The sequence below is a fragment of the Elgaria multicarinata genome, chromosome 7 (genome assembly GCF_023053635.1).
Source record: "Elgaria multicarinata webbii isolate HBS135686 ecotype San Diego chromosome 7, rElgMul1.1.pri, whole genome shotgun sequence".
NCBI classification, from domain to species: Eukaryota; Metazoa; Chordata; class Lepidosauria; order Squamata; family Anguidae; genus Elgaria; species Elgaria multicarinata.
This window is the reverse complement of record NC_086177.1, coordinates 34,853,368-34,871,191: the sequence shown is the minus strand read 5'-3', so window position 1 is coordinate 34,871,191 and position 17,824 is coordinate 34,853,368. Positions and strand designations below refer to the sequence as shown.

Here is a 17,824-nt window from a genome sequence, read left to right as displayed (position 1 = left end):
GTATTGATGGTATTTGAATTAACCTGATAGCTTAAGATCTTATCACTACTTAAGGATTGAAAATCATGAAATATTACCATCCTTGTTTCATTCATTTAACAACTCTTGATCAGAAAAAATACTAACTTAAAACTTAATTATTTTATAGAAACCTTATTAAAATGCTTGCCACTTAGAAACACAGCAATACAAGCAATCCATTGAATTACATTGAGAACCTACTAAATGACCAAGCTTGCAATCCAAACCACACCTACTAGAAAGTAAGCCTCAGAACACAACGGGACTTGCTTCCAAGCAGACATGCATAACACTGCATTGTGTTTATGGAACAATGGCTTAATATTTCAACTGGCATCATGAAGCATTGGGGACAAAAGCACTATAGCCTGAGAAACCTAAATGTAAAGCATAAGTATTAACAAAAACATTTAACTATTATTAGCCAATATCTTAAAAGTCCCCCAATCTCAATTATTTGCCCCAGTGTAACATTCCAGCAAGCCCAATGTAAGCAGGATTTGAAAAATCTTACATGCTCAATATGCTGGGCAGTTGGGAATTTAGAAATATTTATTTCCCCAATGCAAATCTTCCATGCCTATGGAATGGAAGTATTTTTCCAGCCCCAAACACAACATCTTGTTTATGATGTTCCACTGACAAAGCAGGCAATGCCCTTCGTTCTTGTTCTCTGATAATGCTTCTAAGCCAAGGCTAGGCAAACTATAGTATTGACAGTTTTGTACAGACCACCAAGTTCAATTTCCTTTTACCATGTGTGTGGGTGTTAATTAAAGATAAAAACTTCAAAGCCACATGGCTGAAAGCAGGCTCAAAGGTATTGCGTCAATCTCTAACAGAAAGTATTGTCCATGAGACATAGCTCACAATGTAAGTATCTTTCTGATTTGCTCCATCCTTTTGGATTTGGGGCAAATTACAGTATATTAAGAAGATACCTAGTTGCTACATAAACCCTATTAAAACCACTCCATTGCTGCATAGCTCAAGCCATCACAAGTCAGCCCAAATATGAAAGTCTTGCAATGCTTTCAGAAGTTGCTTAGGTTTAAACTCAGGCATGTACCAGCCTGAATTTAAAAGCATAGGCTGGTAAACCAGGGTTAAAAATCTTGCAGCTGTTAAGAGTTTTATGCAAGATGCTGGATCTTTTCAGAATATCGTGAAACCCAGCTACATTAAAAAAAATAAATCTTGCTAAACAGTTGCAGAAAAGATTGAATATGAACTCCTTGCAGAAGAAGTTATGGTGGCATTACAGGTGAACAGATTCACAAGTACAACATGTTTAGAATCAGGATGTAAAGGGGGAATCCATTGCAGCCAGAAGTCCAAATTCCATGGGGGCTGCATTCCAGTGGTCCCAAGCAAAACTTCATTAGCCACAGGCAGAAGTGGGTGGAGCTGAAAAATCCACACACACACTACTCAGAAGTAAGCATAAGCATTGTGTCTATTCACAGGTAAGCAGGGCAGGTATCTGCATGTCTGCTCAGAAGTAAGGAGGACATGCGTCTGGAGGAAGCAGAAACACTCAGAAGCATTTCAAAATAGAATTTCTACATAGAAGCAAGCACGAGCATCTTGTCTACTTACAAGCAAGCAGGGCAACCCTCTGTAGGCCATTGCTCAGAAGGAAGCAAGACTCTGCAGCTTCCCCCTCCGAATCATTGCTTAATAAACCAGAACGTCAAGATGTTGTGTGCTGGTGCGTGCAGCCCCTTCATACCAGCTTTAACCCCAGTCCCTTTGCATGAATGTAGCTTAGAAAAAAGGTGAGTAAGTGGAGACATGATAGAGGTGTACAAAATTATGCATGATATGGAGGAAGTGGATAGAGAGACATTGTAATACTAGAACATGGGGTCATTTTATGAAGATAATTGTTGGGATATTCAGGACAGATAACAAGTACTTTTTCACACTGCACATAGTTAATCTATGGAATATCTGATTGCATCAAGTCACAATTCAGCAGCAAGCCTTGGTTTAAAGCTGTTACATTGTTTGGGCACAATAAACCATAATCCCAGGTTCATATTTCACACGAAGCTCTCTCTTTCCTGGTTTGTTTAACTACTCATGTGATGCAAGAATGAATGGGCTGCATGCACCAACACGCAGCTTTTTCACATTGTGGTTTACTAAGCCAAAATTCAGGCCTAAATAGCTGTGTTCACATGTTACACTATCAAAGCTGACAATACCAGACAACAATCTTAGGGTGACCATATGGCTCCTGTATCTTTAACAGTTGTACTGAAAAGGGAATTTCAATACGTGTCATTTGTATATATGGAGAACCTGGTGAAATTTCCTCTATCACAACAGTTAAAGCTGCAGGTGCCCTGCCCTCTTTTGTATCTGGTCACTCTAATGTAGCTCCTGCACTTTGTTATGATGAAAAGGGGATTTCACCAGGTGCTGCATGCATACAAAAGACACCTACTGAACTTCCCTTTTCTATTCAACTATTAAAGACACAGGAGCCCTGTCCTCCTTTTCATATGGTCACCCTAAACAATCTAGAACTGCATGCAGACAGCTATTATTCCAGCAATAGCAAATGTAGCCATCATTGGTGAACGCACAGCCTAGAACTCTTATATTTGTTGTTTATTCGTTCATTCGCTTCCGACTCTTCGTGACTTCATGGACCAGCCCACGCCAGAGCTTTCTGTCGGCTGTCGCCACCCCTAGCTCCCCCAAGGTCAAGTCTGTCACCTCCAGAATATCATCCATCCATCTTGCCCTTGGTCGGCCCCTCTTCCTTTGCCTTTCACTTTCCCTAGCATCAGCCTCTTCTCCAGGGTATCCTGTCTTCTCATTATGTGGCCAAAGTACTTCAGTTTTGCCTTTAATACCATTCCCTCAAGTGAGCAGTCTGGCTTTATTTCCTGGAGTATGGACTGGTTTGATCTTCTTGCAGTCCAAGGCACTCTCAGAATTTTCCTCTATAACCAGTATTATTTTGATGCCATTAGTTATACTATCTTTGATTTTTCTTTAGTTCACTTTGTTGAATAGTTTAATTAAAACTCAATGTTTCTTAAAGATAATAAAAAAGCTACTTCATATGTCAGATGCTTAAAAAAGAACGTTGTTGGAATGTATGCATTCAATATATGATCAGGCAACACAGCATACCTATTTTCTCTCTAGCAGTCACCTGTGACAATTTTAGTCTAATAATCATGCTCTTTTTTTAAAGTTTTATTACCAAGATCACTGTGGTGAGACATTAGAACACAGCAGTACAGTCACCCCTTAGAAAGAACGTATTTCATGAACTTGCATTCAAAGTTTAAGACCTTCATCAAAATTGTCATCTGTCAGGCTGCTTAAAACTAACCAGGAAGTGAAAACAGAGGAACCCAATAGGTAGGAGGAAACGCGTGGGTGTGTAAGCGAGAAAATGAGCAATGCAACCAGTTCCAGCATCAAATGCAAAATAATTTGTATTTCTTCTGAATTATTTCCATTAGGGTAATCTTTGAGATTGTTTTAAATACAAGAGACATAAACGTCTATGATCACTTGCCATTGTTTTAAATTGTCTCAATTTATAGGAATATTTATCCTTCCATAGCAGAGCTTGTTTCTTACCTCTCAAATTTCTAGGATTTATTTGTTTTGTTCGAGGCATTCTCATCCAGTCATACGCAGTTTCCCAGAGATGGAGAACAGACCAAACGCAGCTCCATAAACATGCCAAGGGGGTCAATTAATCCACATACTGGGGGAAATAGGAAAAAAAGAAAGTTTAGACAAATATCATAAGCAACAGATCTATAAGTATCAGGTCAATTTAATAAGTTTACACATTAGAACCATATCAGACACTATTACTCAATCACACAAGATTGTGTTGGGCCTTTTACATGCAAATTAGCCACTACTCCATACTCTCAATATTCAGAAAGAATGTTAGCACCATGCAAAATAATGTAGAGACTAATATCCCATCAATCCATTCACTCCTAGTAGCATAAATGCCCTTAGGAAAATCACACTCTAGATTCAAAATGGAACTATGGCATTCTTTCAGGCTTACCACTTAACATGCTTTTTTTATTCATTATGGAGTCACTTCCTCGAGTACTGACCACAACGTAGAAACCACAACTGCAATTTAGCAAATATACTAACACTAATCCTGCCTTATTGAAATCAATTATTTAGAACAATTCCAAATTGTGTCAACACTTTTACTAAAAACTCAAGTGGTTCTAATGTGGCAGCCCACTTCCAAGGTGAATGTTTACAGCCCATTTTCACAGTAATTTCAATAGTATTTTGTTCTACCTTTCTCCATGTTTTGCACTTCAAAACTTGATAAGTACAACTAATTACAACACACATGAGACAGGTGACAGCTCTAGTTGCTTTCCCCAAGCAAGGTTCTTGTACCTTTAACAGTTGCAACAAGAGACAGAAATCTAATGGTACCATTTTCCCATTGCATCTTTACAATGCAGAAAGCTGCACCTGCAGAGCTTCTGCCTACAGCAGCCCCTATTAGAAAAAGGAAGAAGGCAGAATATTGAAACAAAGTGTAGTTCTTTCATTTAGGCAAAGGCTCACTTATCAGCACACTCGTCTTTCTTAAACCAAGTACTCAATGTTTTGAAAGAGGAAAAAACACTCTCAACCACACTCCCTGTTCTACGTCAGTATCTCTTCCATAAAAAAGTTAATTGGGATCCACCAATGGATCACAGGAAATTTGCTTTGTGAACTGCTAGCTGCCTTTACTGGGCTTTGGGGAACATGAATAGCAAAAAGTTAAGGGGCTCTATTTTGGGGTAGTAAATTGAAACTGGGGGAATCTTAGAAAGAGACAGGACTGCTAGGGATTTTCTTGGTTAAGAATATGAGCCAGTGTTATAAACATTCAACTGGAACTATAAACAACTTTTCAAAAATAACCGGAAAGGAATAACTGATGACTGGAATCTAACTTGTACCCATTATGCAACACACCTTCAGAAATATGGAAGGACTGTAATATAAAACAGACCCCATTTTTTTCTCCAGTGCTCTGTGTTTTAGTTTAGAGATTTTTTATTAACATGTAAGTCTTAACAAGAGAAACTATTTGTGTTCTGTTTAAAAGACTGAATTATACTCCCCTAACCAACAGAATGAATAAACTGGGGACCTGCAGAATCCCATGGAGGAACTCAGCCACCCTTCTCCTCTGAAACACTTGAGCAGAGCAGAGCAGTGCAGGAAGGCGGTTTAAATCTGAATGGTATTGTAACCACCACCACCCAAAAAGCAGGAGATTTTGCAACTGGCTGCACAGCCCCCAGTCTGAGCAGTATATCAGGGAGGGTTCCCCCCTTCACTGCATGCTGACAGAGAGCTTCTTTTTTCTCCTCTTGTTGAACTAGGGATAGAAAATACCTGTGGGGGTGCAACTGCTGCCCTGCTCCCATTATTTTTGTTGCTTTCAACAGTCAGGACTTTTAAGTATTCTAATTCCTTTTCCTAAGAGAAGGCTGCACAACGACCTCACTGGGGATTGCAGGATTCGACTCCGTATCCCTCTCACTTTTTAAAAAGTCCTATTACCCTACCTAGCAAATCCACCAAGAATGCAGAAACGCCTGCCTTGTATGTGAGTTGCTCTGTTTCATTGCTCTACTGATTAAAACAGGGCCACCAACAGGGTTTGTTACTAGAGGGACTGTTGCATTTCAGTGTCCAGATTAGCAGTGCCACTGGTTGATCAAGTCTAAGTACTGGCTGCCTAAGTAGTCAGCAGTTAAGAATGAAAGCTGGCATATGCTTCCTTAAGACTAATAATTTACGGATGTTTGGATACAACACACAAAAAGCACATTACATAATATTTACACTTTTAAAGTAGTACTTCCGTTGGCCACCAGTAGGATTTCCCCTCTCTTTTTAGACTCCGGGAAAGCATATAAGAGGCGCCAGGCAAACAATCCTTTCAAATATGTAAAGATCAAGGTCTCTCTCCCGTTATTTCATTAGTTGGGGGAGGGCAGAGGGAAAGGAGTGGCGAGGAAACGCTCTTCTGGTTAACAAAATAACGTTACAAAAAGATGGACATGAAATGAAAGAGACGCAATGACGGCGGGTAGCCCTGCGCTGTTGCAAAGGGAAAAAAACATGAATGAATAAAGAGGGAGGAGCTTGGGAAAACCCCTCTGCAACGCAGAGCTGAACAAAGCACAGCACACATGCCAGGAGGTGGGGGAGAACGAGTGCAAACCGGGACCGACCCAAGGGAGGGAGGGAGCACCCGGATGCCTGCTCACCACAACCACAGCGAAGCCCAGGCGCAAAACCCTGCCCCCCTCCCTCGCCGGATCTGGAGGCGCCAGAGAAATACAAATGCATACAACCGGGAAGGGACCGGAGTAAACAGGAGCGTGCGCGCAAATGCAAGCCAACGCAGCAGACCTCGCCAGCCAGAGCCGACAGTGCAAGCAGTCCGAGCCAGGCAGGCTTCTTCGCGGCCCTCGCCGTCGCCACCCATCCCCCGACTCTCCCCTGCTCTGTAGCATTCTTGGTTAAAGGAGACTTTGCGATGTGGCTTGCGTCTGCCCCGCCGCTGGGCGCCAAAAGAGCTCAGCCAGGCTAAAGAGGCGACTCTCCCGCCCAGCAGGGAGGTTTGCATAGCGTGCGTGCGCGCCTAGCTCGTCACCCCCGCCTCTCTCTCTCCCGCCACCCCTTCCCGGATCCCCCAGCAAACCTGCTCAGTAGGCAGCCGGAGCTGCTGCTGCTCTTGCTGATGGCGGCGGCGCTGGCGTGAAGGAGCAGCAGCAGCGGCGGCGGCGGCGGCGGCAGCTGAGAAACACGGCGACCCCTGCGCGGCGGCGTCTGGGATCCTCCTCCACTTGACAACCTCCAACACAAACATGACCCGGCGCTAAACCCCCCTCCCCAGAATCCTCTTCCTCGGCAGGGCCTCCCCCTCCTCCTGCCTCTCTCTCTCACACACACAGACGCTCCACCACAACCTGATTCTGCACAGACACACAAACACGGCAGCGCCCCCACCCCCACATGCACACGAACACTCTAGATCCCTCTCAGTGCAACTCTCATACCCCACTCACTTCCTGGACATGTCAAGATGTGCCAGGCAGGCGACCAAAACACGTGGGGTGACAATCCCCAGAGTGGGAAGTGGAGAATTTGGGGTGGGGGAGGAAGTGAGAAAAGTCTTCTCACCGATCCACCCCAGGTGTCCATCTCTACAGCAAGCCTCGAGTCTATTGTTTATCCTCAGTATCCATTTCTGATCCATTCTCCGGCGGCTGCAGCACAGCCACGATGCCAACTCCGACTCTCTTTCTCCCCTCCCCGCCCCACACCGCCACAGCAGCGCTCGGCCCTCCCATGGACCACGCTAGGCAGACCCACCGGAGACAGTGCATCGCTTGTCATGCCAAGCTCAGAGCTCTCCTCCCTATGCCAAAGGCCACCGTCAACACTCCCTACGCATCTGACCCAACCCAGGAGTTCCCTGCCCGCACACCACACACCCCTTCAGTCCTACGACTACTACCATGTGGCTCAACTTCTCTTAACATTCATGCATACACAGCCAGTTCAAGATGGAACACCCGCACATACACACGAACACTCCGCTCCTCTATATATCCCTTCCCACCCCAAACAACATACAGGCGCATTTCCTCTTAAGAAACAGGCAGAAGTCCACCTCGGACGCATCACACCCACATACCTTTCGTCGAACCCCACGCCTTATTCCAGCACACCCTCTATCCCCACTTCCCTTAGAACATCCACCCGAAGAGTACAGCACAATTCCACACATGGGCCACACTTCAACATCCACCTCCCTACTTCCAACCTCCCTCGGGTAACCCCTCCGACCCCAGCGCTAGCACCGAGACATGGCGCCGCAGCCCTCCTCTCTGACGACACGCATTTCCACCCCAGTGGGCTGTAGACAATGCAAACTCTACTTAGAGCAGTCCCACTGAAATGAATGGGACTGAAGTTAGACTCCCATTGGATACAAGCCAGTATTAGCACCACACCGGCGCTTACTACCCACCCCCACTCCCAACATTCAACCAAGCCATCCACCACCACCATCCCGCTCCTCCTAGGAAAGCAGAGGGCCGCTGAAGATGTGTTATGTGCGTGGAGAAGTGTAAGGGGGGACACCTGGGCACCAGGTGACCACAGAGAGAAAGTCGCAGTCTGTAGGGACCCTCGGAGTTGGATGGGGAAATGAGGGTTTGCGACTGTGGGGCGTGCCACAGGCAGACACTGAGCAAGGAAGTAGTAATGTTGGGGTTTAAGAGATGGGGCGGGAGGGAGGGAGGGGGAAGGTGAGGAAGACTCGGAAGCAAGTAGGAGTCCATGGGGTGAGGTGGTTCAAAGGGGTCAATGGGCGGGGAGGCGAAGGGAGGCTGGGTAAGTCTCGCTCTGAAGCAGCCGCTGCTGCTGCTTCCCCCTTGTCTCTCTCTCTCTGCGCCCCTTCCCCAGGGGTGACGGTGGGAGTGGGTGGGAAGAAACCGAGCGCGCGACGGACTGCACCTCCGGCCTTTATTAGGGGGGAGGGCTAGAGAAAGGGCGAATAGATAATTGGAAACGGGGGGTTGCTTTACCTTCCCTCACTTTCTATTGCAGGAAGCGGGCCGGGTGACGTCATCGGGTCTCCCGGGCCCCGCCCCCTTCCCCCTGCCTGCCTAGGAGAGAAGGGGCGGGACTTGAGAGAGGGAGGGGTCACTGAGGGGGTTTCCTTGTTTCCTCACCAGCCTGGTGAGAAAGGGAAGAAGTGAAACTAAAAACTTAAAGGGGGAAGGAAGGGGGGAATTCCTTCACTATCCTTCCATTTCCGCACCACCGAAAGATTCCAGCAGCTTCCAGTGTCTTAATACATCCTCCAGTTTTTCAGGGAAGCCCAGGTTAAAAGGGTTGCTGCTGGGAGCCTTCTTTGGCTGCAGTGTCCTCTGATCAGTAAACGCAATTGCCCTGGAGCTGCTTTAGGCTGCAATCCCATACTCACTTACGGGAAAGCAAGCCCCATCAAACGCCATGAAGCTTACTTCTGAGTAGGCATATAGCGAATTTCACTTCAGAAGACTGTTCACTGGTGTCCATTTTGGTTGGCAAGTTACAGCCCCATTTCTACTGTAAATTCTTAACAACTGGATTCTTTTTATGACCAATTTGCATAGTCTACTCCCCTTTTGTACATACATACATACACACACAGGATTCCCATAGTCTGCCAGCGTCTTTAAGTTTATGAAATGTTTATACTCAGTATTTCTTGACAATTATGTTATAACTAGTCTGAGGAAGCACTCTTGCCTAAAATAACATAAGTAGTGTCTTGCTAAACTAGAACAAAGTCCACCATTCTTTAAAAGAAACTTACAGGCCAGCAGGCACTCAGTGGACCACAATCTTGCTTCTACCAAGCTCTGGGTAAAAGCATAAAATCTGCTAGATTTTTTTTCAGTGCCATAATGGCACAATGCAGGGAGAGAGGCAAGGTATTGGAAACTAGGGAAATGTTGAAGCACTGGTGGGAAGGACTAATGCTGGGTGGCTTTTATTGTTAATTTTAGTTATATCTAAAACATTGAGGGTGCAATCCTTTGCAGGTTTAGACAGAAAGAAGTCCTACAACTGCCAGTATTCCCCAGCCAGTTGTAGGACGTTTTTCTGTGTAAGCATGCATAAGATTGTGCCCTAACTCCTTAATTGATTTTCTGTGGAAAGAAAAAGAGACGGAAGCAGTGGGAAAACAAAAGATGGTTGCAATTTGGACCTCCTGTAAGAATCCGTGAAAGCCTTGGGTATATATCACTAGAAACATTGCAGGTGTTATGTCATTCAACCCATTGGACGATTAAGGGCATTGTTAGAGATAGCTGCTTGTATCTGGATTAATGCCAGTACCAGAGACCTGAACCAGGAAAAGGTAAATTTTGTGGAGCTAGATCACATCAGTTCAGCTGAGATACATACCAACTTTGTGATGTGTAAGGCCATGACAGAAAGAAATGTAGAATCAAGGTAAATAGTGTCAGAGCAACTAGCAACACCTATTGTAACAAAAAACCTAGAAATGAATGATGATGCAATTAACTCCTTTATGGAATGACCCTCCCAGTTATAGAAGGCACTGTCAACACTGTCACGTCTGTTCAAAGAAAATGTTATGTTCTGAAAGAAGAGAGATCTAGCACGTTCCATTAGGAATAAAACAGAGCTTCCCTTTCAGATGATGTTGGGGGGGGGGGGGGGGTTCACAGAAGTTTGATGCCCTGCTATTATTACTTTTCAATATTGAATGGCAACTACATCCTCTCCGGTTGCTTTCACATGGGCCATTTTCTGTTGCCTCAAAGAAGACCAAAACCATAAAGTCCAATTGGGTATTCTTATTTGCAATTGTAGTGATTTGTGGTATCTGTTGTAATTACTTCTCTCTCTCCCTTTTTCTCTCATATACACACACATAAACATACACACAAAGTGAAAACAAGTCTTGTGGCACCTTAAAAAACTGATTCCTACATAAGCTTTCCTGGACTAAAGCCCACTGCATCAAATGCATGGAGAATTATCTGATGAAGTGTGCTGTAGTCCACAAAAGACTATGCCAGAATAAATTGGTGCCATAAGACTCTAACGCGCCTACCCCTCTGAAAGGTATTATTTATTTTTATTTTAAATGATTTATTTATTTATTTATTTATTGCATTTCTATACCGCCCAATAGCCGAAGCTCCCTGGGCGGTTCACAAAAATTAAAACAATTCAAGGTATAAAACAACAGCATAAAACCATGACATAAAATACAACATAAAAGCACAACCAGGATAAAATCAGCAGCAGTGCAGAAATACAAATTTTAGGCCACCTGTGAAGGTAGAACCCTCTCAAGGCAGGTGACGCGCACAGCGCAATCCTATGTCAGTCCCACTGCGTTCCACGGGTCTTACTCTCAACTAAGTGGACACAGGATGGCCCGCACACTCGCGCTGGTTTCCGAAAGAAGGGTCCGCCTGACCGTCTTTCTAAAATGGGCCGGTGTCACCCCCCACCTCCGTTCCCCGGGAAAGGCTGGCCGCCTTTCATCGAGCCATAAAAAGAGTTTTAAAAAGCAGGAGCAGCCGCCACAAAGCGCTCCTCGAGCTCTCTGAGCTGCGCCCCCTCCCCCACCCGCGTCGTCGCCTGGAAACCACAAAGGGGGGAAAGAAAAAAGTCTAAACTTGGTTGGAAAAGTTCTCTTACCGAGGCAAGTGCAGCAGCAGCCGCCGGCCCAGATGCCTGTCGCACGCCCCCCTGCAGAGGCCCGTCCCTCCAACGCAGACACAACGCACACCCTCCTCCCATGTAGGCACATCGCTGGGGCTGCTGCTGACGCGGAGATCCCGGAGGTTCCTCCTTGTGGCTGCTGCTGCTGCTGGCGGGTCATGCAGGCTGTGTTCGCAGCAGCAGCAGCAGCCAGCCTCCCTCCTCCTCGTCCCCCCTCCCTCCTCCGCTCTCGCTGGGTTTTCCCGTTCGCCAGCAGCCACGCTTAATCCCCTCCTCCTTCCCGTTGCAACATACCGAGAAAGCCTCCGCCACCAGGAATACACACACCCCCAGCGGGAGCCTCGTGGCTCCCCCGCGTACTGCCTTCCCCGCGCCCGCCAGGCCCGTCCGGAAAGCCAGACGGAAACTTACCCTGAGTCGGCGCCGCCGGGGCTTGCCGGCGAAGTTGGAACGTGAAAACGAGCCAAGCCGACAGCGGAGCCCCCTGCGCTCCGGGAAGTGGGCGTGAGAGGAAACACGGAGGGGAGGCGCCTGGCGCTCGCTCGCTCGCTTGCTCTCCCCCGCTCTCCTACTCCCGCCTGCTCCCCTTCTTTGGCCCTGGTCGGGGGTTTGGCTGGGCGGCTTTGATTGGTTTACACCATCAGCTGTTTAGACAGATCTAGGGTAGGAGGTCGTCTGGAGGGTTGTTGCGGGGTGGGGGTTCTTTCCGGGATCGGAAAGGAGGGAGAGCAGGGACGAATTCCTTGCTCAATAGAAAGGATTAATTGTATTATTATTATTATTATTATTATTATTATTATTATTATTATTATTATTATTATTATAATATAAAAACAGTGGGTTGGATCCAGGTTTAGTCATATTTGGGGGTTAGACCCACTGAAATCCATGGAATTTAAGTTAGACTAACTTACGTTCCATTTATTTCAATGGGCCTACTCCAAGTATGACTAAATCTGGATCCAGCCCAATATTTCTAAAACATGTTCTCCTGGACCTGCAGCCTTTTTTGGGGTGGTTTGGGTGATGCTTTCAGAAGCAGGGCAAATAATAAATGGATTTTTGTTTGAATGTACAAAAAACGAATGCAGGTAGATTTCCAAATGAAATCTTAAAATTACATAAAATAATTTGTGTATATATAACCACATAATTTGTAGGATTGCACTGTAAAACGAGATTAACTTGTTGCAAGGTTAATTCTGTGTGCCACCCCCAACCCGCACACTTGGCATAGGTATTATCAATGTAGCCCTCAAAGCACTCTGGTTGTGCAAAAGAGAGTTTTGGGGATCAGGCCATAAACTCTTAATATTTTTATTATTATGGATTTTACTTATGTTTTTGTCTATCAGCCTTTAGACTCAGGGAGACCCAAGTATTTGAAAATAAAAATTAAAGCAAATAACTATTATAAATAACATGGATATAGAAAAGCAGACATATGTCCAAAACATCTCATTATCCCTGGTTACGTGCATATCTGAATTAAAAACCTTTGTTTTGCCTCTTAAAATCAAGCATGCTCAGTTTCTGGCAAATCTTTGGCAGTGCAATCCTATGTAAAATTACTCAAATGTAAATTTGCATTCAGTGCATTGAGTGAAGATCACTCTAAGATAAGGTGCCTGAAGCTTTTATTATCTAGTTCCAAGCAACAATAGACTTGGGGCAAGATTACAATATTCCTGCGTGCTCCACACACACACACACACACACACACACACACACACCTTGGCCATATTACATATTATAGCAAATGGATTCACTGTATTATTAGTTATGAGTGCAAACTGTTTTTGCATATCTTGATGGGCCGGTTAAATGAGTAAAATCACAGTGCTTTACAAATTGTGCAAAATTGCAGTTCTGTCAACTCATTCACTGCTAGGATTATGTAGCAGGAATGCCAAAAGTGACTGGTTGTGTGCAAAGTGGTTGTGTGAAACTCTCATCCAGAAAACCAATTACAACAGCATCAACCTGCAACATTTGCTTTAATGTCAGTTAAGCTCGATGTGTGATCTGAAACCTTCCTTCTAATATATTAAAGATTAGTTGGACCGGTAAAAAGTACTGTAGAACTTCACATGGATTCTGAATATAATTGGTTTATGTAATTCTTCACGTTAAAAAAACAAACATGAAATATGACTTCAGTTTATTTTGCCCATCCATGGGGTGCATTGTGGCAACTTGAAATTGGTGCATAATCAATATTATGTCAATGTATTGGATCCAGATGGACTTGTGCTTAGGGTAGATCTATTGAAATCAACAGGACTTATAGTCATGACTAATTGGCCCCATTTATTTCATTGGCTCTGGATCCAATCCAGTGGCCAGCTGATTATGTACATCCTCCATATGCAGCACTGGACTGTTTTGTTGCACACCTCAGCAATTGTACACGTACATTATTTGTTTGCAGGTTTACAGCCTGCATCCGATGAGGCTCGCCTGGCGCCAACATTGTTATCTTTCAGGTGCCAGGTCAAGACTTTTCTCTTCTCCCAGGCATTTAATAGCATTTAACAACGCTAAGTTTGTTTTTAACGGACCCCAGAACTGTTGTTGTTTTTTAATGGATAATGTTGTTTTTATATTGTTGTCTGTATATTTCTGATGGGTTTTTACATTTTGTATACTTTTTTTAATGTTTACTGTTTTTAACTGTTGTAAACCACCCAGAGAGCTTCAGCTCTGGGGCGGTATATAAATGTAATAAATAAATAAATAAATAAAATCCTTCTGCATTCAAGATCGCTGACAACAATTTGTTTCCACTGCCATGTTAAACGCTTATTCCTATATGTGTGGCTGAACTTCCTCTCTACCCTTTGGCCATAAGCCAATTTGAGGTGCTCACACCACATGCCTGATAGTCATGAATTTGCTTTCACAAAAGGCACTAACAGATAATCATGGCAGGGCATACATGGAACAAGGCAACCCTTAACATGGGTTCTTCTTTGGAGGCTGCCACCCACAGTGGTGCGCCAGGTGTTACCAGGGAAAGAACTTCTCTGTTGTGCCCCTCTGTCTGTGAAATGCCTTTCTCAGGGAGACCTGCTTGGCTCCTTCACTGTATGTACTTAAATACCATGTTAAGACTCTCCTCTTTAAGCAAGCATTTAACCCTTAATGTGTTACTGGCTCCTCAATATTTTAAATATTTGTTAATGCTTTTAATTATTAATTATTATTTTGATACTTGTATCGTTGTATTATTTTTATTTATTTTTGGTTATTTTGTTGTTGCTATTGTTTGGTTTTTATGATTGTAAACTGCCCCAGGGGTGTTTGCCAGTTGGGTGGTATACAAATCCAATAAGTAAACAATATAAGGTAGAAGATGTGCACCTTTTCAGACCTGAGACCTAAGTTTAGTGATGACCTGCAACAAGGGATTGATTTTTATTGTTTTTAATTCCATTTTTAATTGTACATGTCTAACTCTCTCTGTGTATGTTGCTTATTCTCTTTTCATCTTTCTATTTTCTTAAAAGGAATTATTATTATTAGAACTACTATTACTATTATACATAGAAAAACATTGAAACGATTACTTACACTATTATATTAGTGACAAATACATCTCCAGTAACATAAAATATATTCATTACCAGCTATAACAGGCTAATCAATCCATCTATAGCCAAAATTCCTTCTATGTCTTTGAGGAAAGTGCTTGAGCTAGCAGTGACTGACCAGGAAAGAGACCTGGGGGTTATGGTGGACAACTCAAATGAAAATGTTGACTCAGAGAATCGTCAGACGAGCATTTTATCATACGCTCCCTACTGCCCACTTACAGGTGTTTGCGCGACCTTTAGATGATGTCGACTTTCCACGCACCTCCCATTCCTTCCGCTTATTTTACCGTCACAAAATAGACCCCTTTTAAATCCGTCTTTTTTTTAAGGGAATGTGCCACCATTTCCTGCTGTGTGTAGGAAAAGTGGTGTGATATAAATGCCCCCTGAATGGGCCACATGGTCATTACTGCTTCCTCTTTCTCTCCCCGTGTAAAGAGACCGTTGCCATTGTGGGACAGCAGCAGAAGGCCATAGCGACAGTAGGGAAACGTGAAAATCCACCCGTCTGATGGCTCTCTTAATGTGCAGCTGCTGTGAAAAAGACAAATTCTATGTTAAGCATAATTAAGAAAGAAATCCAAAATAAAACTGCCAATGCCATACTGCTCTTATAGAAATCTATTGTGCGATCACACTTGGGATACTATGTACAGTTTTTGTCACCGCACCTAAAAAAGGATATTGTAGGGTTGGGAAAAGTACAGACAAGGACAGTTAAAATGGTCAAGGAGCTGGAGCAATTCCCCTATAAGAAAAAGTTGTATCTGGGACTACTTAACTTAGAAAAAAGAGTTAGGGGAGACATAATAAAGGTGTTCAAAATTATGCATGGTCTGGAGAAAGTGGATTGGGAGACATTTTTCTCCCTCATTAAACTAGAACCCAGGGTCATCCCATGAAGCTCATTGCTGTGAGATTCAGGATAGATAAAACTAAGTACTGCATCACACACATAGAATTTGCTACTGCAAGATGTAGTGATGGCCACCAATTTGGATGGCTTTAAAGGGGGATTATGCATATTCATGGAGGATAAAGTTATCAATGGCTACTAGTGCTGATGCCTCTATGCTATCTCCAGTATCAGAGGCAGTATGCCTATGTACACCAGTTGCTGGGGAACATGGGTGGGAGGGTGCTATTGCACTCATGCCCTGCTTGTGACTTTCCCATGGGCAGATGTTTGGCTACTGTATGATCAGAATGTTGGCTTTGATGGATGCTTGGTCTGATCCAGCATGGTTCTTACATGTGAGTAAACCAACCAGGAAAGGGGTGCTTAGTTTGATATCTGACTGATTGCACCCAATCAAGTCACAATTCAGCAGCCTTCTTATGTGTAAATTCCTAATACCCTTAATCTTAATTTCTCTATACTTAATAAACTATAGATCTCACATTTATTCCCCTCATATTTTTGTTTCCAATATTGTGCAACTGACAGCACAATCCTATGAATATCTAATGGGAAGTATACATCTGTATAGGATTGTAGCCTAAGCGCCCTGCTGCATTCAATAAATGGGCCCAGTCACACCTGTAAATATTTTTTTCACCATTGGATAGCACCAAACTTTTGCCCCATTGCAGGACCTGTTCAGTGGTTTCATTAACATGGCAGCTGCTTTCTTTCCCTCTTGACCTAGTCATACTCTATTCTATTTTCTTGAAAACACTTTGGTAATAATTATCTTCATAATCTCAAAGGCAAAGAAGGATTCCTGCCGTACAATTCCATTTATTCAAGAGGCTTGAGGAAATTCTCAAGGCCTTCGCATGAATAAAATAGAGTCGGATTTATCTAGACATATTAATTGAAAATACTTACATTCACATCTTTCAAAGCATGATAGCTCTGTAAGCGTCATAGTGCTAGGCTGCTTGGAGAGAGGGGAGGGATAAGTATAGCTAGAAAAAAAAGCCAAGAGAAGCAGAAGACATACCAGATAAGCCAGGGTGAGAAACACGCCGGTTTGAAACTTGAAGAAATAGGGGAGAACCCAAGACCCTGCATTTTAAACATATCCCATGTTTCATTTGGTCTTTGGTAACTACTACCTTTTAAGCGAGCCTCCTCCAATCTGGTACCCTCCAAAAGTGTTGGACTACTACTCCCAGCATTCCATGCTGGGAGTTTTGGTCCAATACATCTAGAGGGCACCAGATTGGAGGAGGCTGGCTTAAACTCTCTGAAAGCCTGCCCTGCTTGTGTGATGAGGAGGAATTTGATGATCAGCTTCACTGTTCTCAATGGAAGCCCCCATCATCCACTACTACTATTTTTTTACTCCCAGGAACAAGGAGGACTGCAGTTGTTCTCTGATTGAGGTGATCCTTCATACACACACTCCAACTTCAACCATTCCCCATTTTTTCCATAAGTTTCAACTTGTGGCCCATGATGCAGAGGAGTTTACATCCTTCATGCTTGATTTTTATTTATAAAAAGTACTTATATGCTGTTTTTATTGTAAAGCTGGTTGCTTCTGCTGCCATATTTATTGTCAATTATTTCAATCCTACATTTAAATACGGAATTATTCATTCTACCACTCTTCATTTCAAGGCAAGCATCACCATAATGTGGTGTGTGAGAACCATAACTGGGCCAACAGGGGGATTGGATGGTAGATCTTAAATTTTAGCCTTCATTTGTTTCCATGTTCAGTCAGAGAAACCAAAACATAGGGTTTTTTGCAGTTACAGAAAGAATCAGCAGCATGTGTTTGTTTTACACCTTTTTTTGTCTGTTCTTATAGGCCACAGTGTAAATAAAGCTCTCATTACCTGTCTCCTTGTTGGCGATGCACAGGTTGTACCTCCTCCATATGTAACCACTTTGGAACCTTAATAGAGATATTTCCTCACATCATAGACATTTGTGGACATTTTGGATTGGATCCCAATTTATG

General features: G+C 43.6%; 1 protein-coding gene across 2 annotated transcripts in view; it reads right to left on the bottom strand.

Moving 5' to 3' along the window:
• The window catches only part of HIVEP1 (HIVEP zinc finger 1), a 103,854-nt gene extending 92,523 nt beyond the window's left edge, over positions 1 to 11,331 (bottom strand). The window contains exons 1-2 of one of the 2 annotated variants that reach the window (XM_063130367.1): positions 11,290 to 11,331; positions 3,631 to 3,760 (exon numbers count right to left, since the gene is read on the bottom strand). In XM_063130367.1, the coding sequence (XP_062986437.1) occupies positions 3,631 to 3,676 (46 nt within the window). In that variant the 5' untranslated portion in view covers positions 3,677 to 3,760; positions 11,290 to 11,331. Of the gene's footprint in view, positions 1 to 3,630; positions 3,761 to 6,459; positions 6,535 to 11,289 lie in introns of those variants that run through there. The other variant, XM_063130368.1, reaches the window with a different exon arrangement.
• Between the last annotated feature and the right edge of the window lie 6,493 nt (positions 11,332 to 17,824).